Source organism: Schistocerca nitens, chromosome 3 (genome assembly GCF_023898315.1).
Source record: "Schistocerca nitens isolate TAMUIC-IGC-003100 chromosome 3, iqSchNite1.1, whole genome shotgun sequence".
NCBI lineage: Eukaryota > Metazoa > Arthropoda > Insecta > Orthoptera > Acrididae > Schistocerca > Schistocerca nitens.
Window position 1 is genome coordinate 923,401,490 of NC_064616.1, and position 11,502 is coordinate 923,412,991.

At 45.4% G+C, this 11,502-nt stretch overlaps 1 protein-coding gene across 1 annotated transcript in view; it reads left to right on the forward strand.

Annotated features, from left to right (window-relative positions):
- LOC126249491 (uncharacterized) overlaps positions 1-9,452 on the forward strand; it is a 170,419-nt gene extending 160,967 nt beyond the window's left edge. Inside the window, exon 3 of the mRNA XM_049951142.1 lies at positions 9,337-9,452. Within this exon, the coding sequence (XP_049807099.1) occupies positions 9,337-9,452 (116 nt within the window). The remainder of the gene's footprint in view (positions 1-9,336) is intronic.
- Positions 9,453-11,502: the final 2,050 nt, after the last annotated feature.

Genomic DNA, 11,502 nt, shown 5'->3' on the forward strand with positions numbered 1-11,502 from the left:
AGAATGGGTTACAGGCAACGTTTCTGCGGCAGGATCACAGTAATCAAGAACACGTAGTTAGCTCATTTTGGTGGAGTCGGTAGGTGCCTGTTTTGCCAGGAACTGTATAATGATGTCAGCCAGTTGTCTACGTGACGACGTCCGATTCCCAGCTCCGAGGTTTCTTAAAAACATGATCGAAAACTGCGTCTTTCATGCAGATCTTCGTTGCAAAATTGGTTTCTGAAGTAGATCGTTGATGATGAAATAAATACAGCAGAGTGCAGTGACGACGACCGTGTATTGGTTCTGCTGGCGAAGCGTCGTGAAAGATCGATGCTGAGAAACAACAACGCATTTTCTATCGAGTGAGAAGCATGATCCTTGAAACTGTGAATGAAATGTTCGGTGTCACCGTTCGATTGAGCAGAGCCGGCCAGAGTGGCCGAGCGGTTCTAGGCGCTACAGTCTGGAACCACGCGACCGCTACGGTCGCAGGTTCGGATCCTGCCTCGGGCATGGCTGTGTGTGATGTCCTTAGGTTAGTTAGGTTTAAGTAGTTCTAAGTTCTAAGGGACTGATGACCTCAGAAGTTAAGTCCCATAGTGCTCAGAGCCATTTGAAACATTTTTTTGATTGAGCAGAGAATGGTGCCGTTTGGATATGATGAATCTCATTTTCTTAGCAACATTGTTGATATTCAGACTAAGAAAAGAACGGACCATTGTCCGAAACAGTTGTTCTTGGCAAACCTTCTAAGCAATGGGCAGAAGCGGGAGCTTTTATTCTGCTAGCAATAGTTGTCGAATTCACTGAAATGACAAATAGATATCTACTGTATAATCCGATCAGCCGCTGTGTGTTCCAGAAACAACGAACAAAATCAATGGGAATGTGTTGCCAATGAAAAATTCCCGGCTTGGCGCTGCCTGGTTACCTGCGGATGCGTGGCGGAGTGCGCTCTTCTGTTCCACCTGCTTAGAGATCCCGAGCTACGTACAATACTGGCGTGCTAGCTGCTTAGTCCTAAAAATGGTTCAAATGGCTCTGACAAGGGAACCTCCCCATCGCACCCCCCTCAGATTTAGTTATAAGTTGGCACAGTGGATAGGCCTTGAAAAACTGAACACAGATCAATCGAGAAAACAGGAAGAAGTTGTGTGGAACTGTGAAAAAATAAGCAAAATATACAAACTGAATAGTTCATCATTCGATAAGCAACATCAAGGAGACTGGGAAGGCAGGAGCGCCGTGGTCTCGTGGTAGCGTCAGCAGCTGCGGAACGAAAGGTCCTTGCTTCAAATCTCCCATCGAGTAAAAGTTTTAATTTTTTATTTTCAGTTTATGTGACAAATTCTTATGTTTTCATCACTTTTTTGGGAGTGATTATCAGATCCACAAGAAAACCTAAATCGGGCGAGGTAGAAGAATCTTTTTACCCATTCGCCAAGTGTACAAGCTAGGTGGGTCGACAACATATTCCTGTCATGTGACGCACATGCCGTCACCAGTGTCGTATAGAATATATCAGATGTGTTTTCCTGTGGAGGAATCGGTTGACCTATGACCTGGCGATCAAATGTTTTCGGTTCCCATTGGAGAGACACGTCCTTTCGTCTACTAATCGCACGGTTTTGCGATGCGGTCGCAAAACACAGACACTACACTTATTACAGTGAACAGAGACGTCAATGAACGAACGGACAGATAATAACTATGCAAAAATACAGAAAGTAAAATTTTCACTCGAGGGAAGATTTGAACCAAGAAGCTCTCGTTCCGCAGCTGCTCACGCTACCACGGGACCACGGTGCTCCAGATCCCACGATCTCCATGATGTTGCCTATGTGGCCCATCGACTACTCAGTTTGTATATTTTGTTTATTTTTTCACAGTTCCACACAACTTCTTCCTGTTTCCTCAATTGATCTGTGTTCAGTTTATCAAGTCCTATCCACTGTGCCAATTTATAACTAAATCTGAGGTGGGTGCGATGGGGAGGTTCCCTTGTGAGCACTATGGGACTTAAGTTTTGAGGTCATCAGTCCCCTAGAACTTAGAACTACTTAAACTTAACTAACCTAAAGACATCAAACACATCCATGCCCGAGGTAGGATTCGAACCTGCGACCGTAGCGGTCACGCGGTTCCAGACTGTAGCGCCTAGAACCGCTCGGCCACTCCGGCCGGCCTCAGTCCTAACGATTCTCAAATGTCCTCTATGTAATAGTTTCGAATCATGGTGCTGCAGTCACGTGGGAATCATGATTTGTGTTTGTTCATTAGGAGTATGCAATAAAATTACTCCACTCTCAAGAGAAAGGTTGCTGCGTTGTGCATAGTATTTGTATACTACTACATCTGAAATTGATTTCGGATTTCGAGGCCAGCCCGTCTGAATGTAATATTTGAGCAATCGTAGTGTTCAGTAGCTTGTTCGATCCGGCTCCCATCAATGGGAAAAGTTTGCAGTGCTTGCGAATCTGCATGATCAATTTGAAGATAAGAAGAACCTTCTGTAGCACCGAGTTCCGCATTATTTTTCATACGTAAGCGAGACAGGGCGGCTGCGTTTGCACACTCTGTCGTAGGGTTTTTTTTTTTTTTTTGGTTTGGGGAAGGAGACCAGACAGCGAGGTCATCGGTCTCATCGGATTAGGGAAGGACGGGGAAGGAAGTCGGCCGTGCCCTTTGAAAGGAACCATCCCGGCATTTGCCTGGAGCGATTTAGGGAAATCACGGAAAACCTAAATCAGGATGGCCGGACGCGGGATTGAACCGTCGTCCTCCCGAATGCGAGTCCAGTGTCTAACCACTGCGCCACCTCGCTCGGTGTCGTAGGGCGAAGGAGAATTTTATACTGGTAATTTCAGAGACGTACTGACGAAAGTTGCAGTTTCTGTGCTGCACAATGAGGCACATCTTTCGTCGAATGAAAGGAGCAGTCAGCGGCTTATGATCTATCACGAGAAAAAAAAATTTCTACCATGGAGACATTGATGAAGTTTCGTGATGGCTAAGCCTCACATTTAGAGGTGACTTCACTTGATCTGAGCCGTGGTCAATGTCTTAGATGTTAATGCTAAGGGGTGTTCGGTGTTTCCAGTCTTGTGAGATAAAACTGTCCCTATTCCATTTGATGATTCATCAACTCAAAAATGTTCCAATGTGTGTGAATTCCTAAAGGACCAAACCGCTTAGGTCATCTGTCCCTAAACTTACAAATAACTTAAACTAACTTAAATTAACTTATCCTAAGAACAACACACACCCATGCCCGTGGGAGGACTCGAACCTCCAGCGGGAGGGGCCGCGTAGTCCGTGACATGACGCCTTAAATCGCGTGGCCACTCCGCGCGGCTGTTCATTAACTCCAAGCACTAATGTTTTTTTGCGAATCTAAATGAATAAGGCATGGGCTACTAAGCAACGCATTTTTCAACCTTTGAAATGAGACTGTTCGCATTCTCAAGTCAATAGAAAGGATGATTTGTACGGCGAACACGATGCAAAGGAGTTGCTATTTGCTCTGTGTTCAGAATAAATTCGGGGATAATGAGGAGATTAGTGTTTAACGTCCTGTCGACAACGAGGTCATTAGAGACGGAGCACAAGCTCGGATTAACAAAGGATGGGAAAGGCTATCGGCCGTGTCTTTACAGAGGAACTATCGCTGCATTTGCCTGAAGCGATTTGGGGAATGGAAATTTGTGGTAAGGTCTTATGGGACCAAACTGCCGAGGTCATCGGTCCATCGGTCCCTAAGCCTACACGCTACTTAATGTAACTAACTTATTCTAACAAGGGAACCTCCCCATCGCACCCCCCTCAGATTTAGTTATAAGTTGGCACAGTGGATAGGCCTTGAAAAGCTGAACAAAGATCAATCGAGAAAACAGGAAGAAGTTATGTGGAACTACAAAAAAATAAGCAAAATATAGAAACTAAGTAGTCCATGTGCAACATAGGTAACATCAAGGAGAACGTAAGTGGAGGATCGTCGTGGTCCTGTGGTTAGCGTGAGCAGCTACCGAGCGAGGGATCCTTGGTTCAAGTCTTCCCGCGAATGAAAATTTTAATTTCTTTATTTTCGCGAATTTATGATCTGTCCGTTCGTTCATTGACGTCACTGTTCACTGTAATAAGTTTAGTGTCTGTGTTTTGCGACCGCACCGCAAAACCGTGCTATTAGTAGACGAAAGGACGTGTCTCTCCAATGGGAACCGAAAACATTTGATCGCAAGGTCATAGATCAACCGATTCCTCCACAGAAAAACATGTCTGATGTATTCTATAAGACACTGGTGACGGCATGTGCGTCACATGACAGGAATTTGTTGTCGACTCACCTAACTTGTACACTTGGCGAATGGGTAAAAAGATTCTTCTACCTTGCCCGATTTAGGTTTTCTTGTGGATGTGATAATGACTCCCAAAAAACTGATGAAAACATAATAGTTTGTCACCTAAACTGAAAATAAAAAATTAAACTTTTCACTCAAGGGAAGACTTGAACTAAGAACCTGTCGTTTCGCAGCTGCTCACGCTAACCACGGGACCACGACGCTGCGGTGCTAGTGTTATCCTTGATGTTGCATATCTTCCGCATGGACTACTCAGTTTATATATTTTGCTCATTTTTTCATAGTTCCACACAACTTCTTCCTGTTTTCTCGATTAATGTGTGTTCAGTTTCTCAAGGCCTATCCACTGTGCCAACTTATAACTAAATCTGATGGGGGTGCGATGGGGAGGTTCCCTTGTAAGGACAACACACACCCATGCCCGAGGGACGACTCGAACCTCCGACGGGGACAGCCGCGCCGACCGTGACAAGACGTCTTAGACCGCGCGGACCGTGACAAGACGCCTAAGGCCGCACGGCTGCACCACGCGGCGTAGTAAGAATAACAATTGTGGTGTCACCGCTAGACACCACACTTGCTAGGTGGTAACTTAAATCGGCCGCGGTCCTGTAGTACATGTCGGACCCGCGTGTCGCCACTGTGGGATCGCAAACCTAGCGCCACCACAAGGCAGGTCTCGAGAGACTGAGGAGACCTCGGCCCCCAGTTGTACGGACAACATAGCTAGCGATTGGACGTGCTAAGCCTTGCTCTCATTTGCCGAGAGATAGACAGTAGAATAGCCCTCTGCTAAGTTAACTGGCGACCACCTAGCAAGGCGCCATTTGTATCAGTGCCTATAGCTTACTAATATTCAAGAGAGATGTATTCCAAGGACTAATTAAAAGTTAAGTAACAAGCATCTACGTACTTTTCTTCTTATTCATTTATAAGTTCTCATGTGCCAGACTTCACGCCCGTCTGCGTTAGCCTTGCGTGCCCTATCGGCTACAGCATTGTGTCTAGGCTGTATGGTCTAGATACAACAACAATGGCAATAATAATAGCAGTAATAATAATAATAGCAACAACACTGCTACTTTTAACATTTTTTAAAAGCGATTATAGTTCAGAATACCTCACGCCTCGCCACTTATTCAGATTGTGAGATCATTCAAATCTCCATTTGCTGAAGTCTAATTTGAAGTGAAATAGAATTTGCCTTGCGTTTCTTTGGCAGGCACAATTTATGTATATATCCTGACTTGAGACAGTGGCAGCATTCCAATTGGCAGAATAAGCAGTGTTTGCGATCATGCGTGACATTACATTTCACACAAAACTTCGGAGCGCGTGAATGTGCCGTGTAAGTGGCTGGGCGCCTCATTCACAGCTTACGCCGTGGCTTGCAGCTGTTGTCAACACGAGCTATGAGCGGCGGAGCCCTCTTAGAATTAGCCACAGTGTTGCAACAACAGGCGCGATAAAGTCAAGTTCCGCGAAGTCTCTTACTACTTCAGCTTCGATTACTTGAAGTGCATCACTGAGGCAAGGATTGCGATGCTTTACAATCTTACGCTGTATTCCGTTGTCTCCAAGGTTCAGAATAATAGCATCGCGAACCGTTTCATCTTGGAAAGAAGCTCCAAAAGTGCAGTTAAAGTTATATTTCCTAGTCATGCCCGCCGGCCGGTGTGGCCGTGCGGTTCTAGGCGCTTCAGTCTGGAACCGTGTGCCGCTACGTTCGCAGGTTCGAATCCTGCCTCGGGCATGGATGTGTGTGATGTCCCTAGGTTAGTTAGGTTAAAGTAGTTCTAAGTTCTAGGGGACTGATGACCATAGATGTTAAGTGCCATAGTGCTCAGAGCCAGCCCTAGTCATGCCCTCGAGTTGAGCGATTCTTTCCTTGTAATAGTGATTAATATGACGATGCGTACGAAAAAATTTGAAACGATCAGCATCTACAAGAATCGGAGCTTCAAAAAATTCATCTAACGTCAGAACGACTTCCTCATTGGGTAGGGTTTGGGACTCTACTTGAGGGAACAATTTCCTACATATATAAAAAATGTGCACTCTTACTCAAGAAAAAATGTCGCTTGTGATTTTGTGAGATGCAGAGTGCTGCTCGACCTGTATGCGGTAGTCCTTCCATTGCTCTTGGTTTTCATAAAAAGAAGTGGAAGGGAGGAGGTGGCACATGGCCGCCGAAATTCTCTGCTACAGTCGGCCTGGCTTGCTGTGCTTCCTCCAGTTTGGTAATACTTGCTAGCAAAGTTTGGATTTCTTGGCTCTGAAACTCAATAGGCCCTAAGAGCTGTGAGTGGTTGTTCTCCAGAAGTTTCACATAAAATTTAAATCACTTCAAATATAGATATAAAAAAGCTAGGAACAATGCAAAAATGAAATACAGACGCTTTCAGTGCCTGGCTGTTTATAGAAAAGAAATATTTCAATCAGTTTCGCTGACACTGAATGAAATATTGATTAGTTGAATATGCAGAGATGTCGAATCTTCTACAGTGAGTCCATGTAGTCACTAATCCCATCCTCATAGACGGAAATGGATTATGTTCGTCGGTGTAACGAGATGGGTGAACACTCTAGAACACATAAAATGCTGTGAAATCATTAAAAAAAATGGCTCTGAGCACTATGGGACTCAACTGCTGAGTTCATTAGTCCCCTAGAACTTAGAACTAGTTAAACCTAACTAACCTAAGGACATCACAAACATCCATGCCCGAGGCAGGATTCGAACCTGCGACCGTAGCGGTCTTGCGGCTCCAGACTGCAGCGCCTTTAACCGCACGGCCACTTCGGCCGGCGAAATCATTAAAAGGTTAAGGTATTTATTCACAACTAGCTGAGTACCTAACATTGCACGGATATGTATTTATTCCACTCTTCTATTAGTCCAGACTGAAATACGGCAAAGATCCCGAGTTTGAGTCTCAGTCTGGCACGCGGGTTTAATCTGCCAAGAAGTTTCAGTTTCGTTCCTATTAGTCCATCTCCCCCTACCCCCTCTCTTTGTCCACCACCCACTATGTCCATCTCCTCCTGCCTCTCCTTCTGTTGAACCTTTCTTACCCCTCCCTGGTCTTTCCCCTTCTGTCCAGTTCCTCCTCCTACCTCTCTGTCTACCTCATACTCCTTCTCCTCCTCCTCCTACTCTGTCTGTTCATCTCCTCTTTCCCCTCTCAGCCTATCTCTTCCTCCCACTTTCTCTATCGGTCTCCTCCTCTCCCCTCGATACCTACCCACCTTATCCTAGTTCTCTCTCCACGTTATCACGCTTATCCAAAAAGGCGGCTTGTGATTCTTACCCCCACAGTATTTCTTTCCAGGTTCTAACTAACAAGTGTACCAAACGTGGCTGAAATGGTTCCAGGGGTTTAGAATGAGGTTTTTAACTGTGGCTGTGCCTGTGTATGCATACTTAATATATACTTCAAATGTATTTAACATATTTCACACGTATTTGTACACATGTTTCACCTGTATCTCTAGCGAATTTCGCCCTGCAGCCTCGTTTTCAGGCAGCTCAGTTTTTATGATGTGCTGTACAATAATACCATTTTGCAGGTACATTCCGTGGTATATTTGGATTCTGTATCCGAAATGTTTTGCAAATATAATTATTAGTTAAGAATAAATTAAAACGTCATGTTTGATTCTGTAGTTTCCCACGCATTTCATCTTCATGACGTCATATCTTCTGAACTATGTGTCGAAAGCTATAAGCGAAAATGAGAAAATGCAGATTTGCTGTTGGGCTGCTGTTGGTGACAGAACGCGTGCTCTAAAACACCTTGAAAGGTTAATTTGACTCCGTCTTCAGACCATTCACACCGTTCCCCATGGCCTTCTCGTTCTGGCTTCTTCTTAAATCTAGGCCTCACCATATATAGGCCATAACACCCGACTGAGGCCTCAAAGAAAAGAATGGTGCCATATCAAGACAAATGAAATTAAATTTTATAATTTTAACACATGCTCTAGAGCTAACTACTGATAGGCAAGTATCTTCAACTTTTTTATTATTTCCTTCCTGTTTCCGTACAGTTAGCTACAAAAAGCATCCAAAGAAAACAGCTTGCGGACAGAAAGACAAAGTAAACACATAGCAGCTTGGCCCACAAAACAATTATATTCAACTGTTGCCACATAAAAATACTGTAACAGGACAGACCATAGTAGTGCCCAGAGCCAACAACAGAGCGCCAGGACCTGGGAATTCCCCACCGTCGGATGACGCTCTGCCACTTCAGCAACTCAACAGCATCTAGTTACTTCCGTATCGCCACTTCCACTCGTCAACTACCTGGGAGTGGTCCAGCCTTCATAAACTTCTGTAGTTTTACCATCTAGCACATGACAACAGCCGGACCTCAGTCACTGGCCTCTATTCCAGACATTTACAAATGGTACAAATGGCTCTGAGCAATATTGGACTTAACATCTAAGGTCATCAGTCCCCTAGAACTTAGAACTATTTAAACCTAACTAACCTAAGGACATCACACACACCCATGCCCGATGCAGGATTCGAGCCTGCGACCGTAGCGGTCGCGCGGTTCCAGACTGAAGCGCCTAGAACCGCTCGGCTACAATGGCCGGCTCCAGACATTTCTGTGTCACACACAAACACAGCCTGTTCCACAAAGTCAGCTCAGAGGAGCTGCCTTTAAACCCCTAGTGCATGTCGTGGTCGATCAGCTGGAGAATGTTGCTGCGCCCGACCTGTGTCAGTTGCAGCCTTGAAGCCACTTACTATGTCGCATCCGTAAACGCCGACGCCCGACTACGAACCTATCTAACCGTTCCAGTACTTGGCTGCTCTGCATTCTATCGCCACCACGCGAATTCGTCACCTGGATCCTGCTGCCGTCTCACAGCCGGAGCACTATGGCCTGCTACCCACCTCTGTGCTGTCGGTATTCGCCAGTTGCCCGCCACTGCTCTCCAGTCAGAGTCAGATTGTGCTGTGCTGCGACCTGCCGAACAGTGGAAGACGACACTGTCTGCTCCGTGCTCGGTAAAAGCCTTGTTCCTTGCGTGGCCGCCACCGCTGACTCACCGAACATCGTGCCAAATTCGCCGCGTCAGTGCGCCGCCTCCTGAGCAGCGCATGTATCCCGCATGCTGTTTGCTTCGCCTTCCCCGCCCACTGCTAAGTTAGGAAATATTACAAGCCGATGCGAAACCATGCCAAAAATAAGGACATCTCCGAATGACTGTTCAAGTTTTATGGATTAATACAGAACTGTTTGTGGTAACCATTTGTTTGTATGCAGCTTCTTACTACGTCATGCCAAGCCATCAAAAGAAACCAGGACGTGCCAAGTGGAAATGGAGCCCATCCTGACACACACCAAGACAACGCCCATCAGTCGGCAGCGGTCATTTGTACAGCAACACTGCAGAACAGTGTTAGGTGTCATCCTAGCTGTACCACCCGTACCCTCTGGCCCGCACTAACTCTCTATTCCCCTAACACAAAGATAAAAGTCCCTCACTCCAGTGCACATCTTCAGTAGCCGTAAGCAGCATGTACATGCCTGGAGCAGTTCATGAAAGATTGGAAAAGGGCACAGGTCATCCCCGTTTTAAAGAAGGGACGTCGAACATATGTGCAGAACTATAGACCTATATCTCTAACGTCGATCAGTTGTAGAATTTTGGAACATGTATTATGTTCGAGTATAATGACTTTTCTGGAGACTAGAAATCTACTCTGTAGGAATCAGCATGGGTTTCGAAAAAGACAATCGTGTGAAACCCAGCTCGCGCTATTCGTCCACGAGACTCAGAGGGCCATAGACACGGGTTCCCAGGTAGATGCCGTGTTTCTTGACTTCCGCAAGGCGCTCGATACAGTTCCCCACAGTCGTTTAATGAACAAAGTAACAGCATATGGACTATCAGACCAATTGTGTGATTGGATTGAAGAGTTCTTAGATAACAGAACGCAGCATGTCATTCTCACTGGAGATAAGTCTTCCGAAGTAAGAGTGATTTCAGGTGTGCCGCAGGGGAGTGTCGTAGGACCGTTGCTATTCACAATATACATAAATGACCTGGTGGATGACATCGGAAGTTCACTGAGGCTTTTTGCGGATGATGCTGTGGTATATCGAGAGGTTGTAACAATGGAAAATTGTACTGAAATGCAGGAGGATCTGCAACGAATTGACGCATGGCGCAGGGAATGGCAATTGAATCTCAATGTAGACAAGTGTAATGTGCTGCGAATACATAGAAAGAAAGATCCATTATCATTTAGCTACAATATAGCAGGTCAGCAACTTGAAGCAGTTAATTTCATAAATTATCTGGGAGTACGCATTAGGAGTGATTTAAAATGGAATGATCATATAAAGTTGACCGTCGGTAAAGCAGATGCCAGACTGAGATTCATTGGAAGAATCCTAAGGAAATGCAATCCGAAAACAAAGGAAGTAGGTTACAGTACGCTTGTTCGCCCACTGCTTGAATATCTTCAGCAGTGTGGGATCCGTACCAGATAGGGATGATAGAAGAGATAGAGAAGACCCAACGGAGAGCAGTGCGCTTCGTTACTGGATCATTTTGTAATCGCGAAAGCGTTACGGGGATGATAGATAAACTCCAGTGGAAGACTCTGCAGGAGAGACGCTCAGTAGCTCCGTGCGGCCTTTTGTTGAAGTTTCGAGAACATACCTTCAACCGAGAACTCAAGCAGTATATTGCTCCCTCCTACGTATATCTCGCGAAGAGACCATGAGGATAAAATCAGAGAGATTAGAGCCCACACAGGAGCATACCGACAACCCTTCTTTCCACGAACAATACGAGACTGGAATAGAAGGGAGAACCGATAGAGGTACTCAAGGTACCCTCCGCCACACATCCTCAGGTGGCTTGCGGAGTATGTATGTAGATGTAGATGTAGATGTAGAGGAATGTATGGGATATCATATGTAACATACGTTGTGCACATGCTGTTTCATTTGTATCATCTACTAAACAATTTAAACACTTTTACCTGCTATAGGTCCTGGACTGTGCGGCTGGTCCCGGCGGAGGTTCGAGTCCTCCCTCGGGCATGGGTGTGTGTGTTTGTCCTTAGGTTAATTTAGGTTAAGTAGTGTGTAAGCTTAGGGACTGATGACCTTTTCAGTTAAGTCCCATA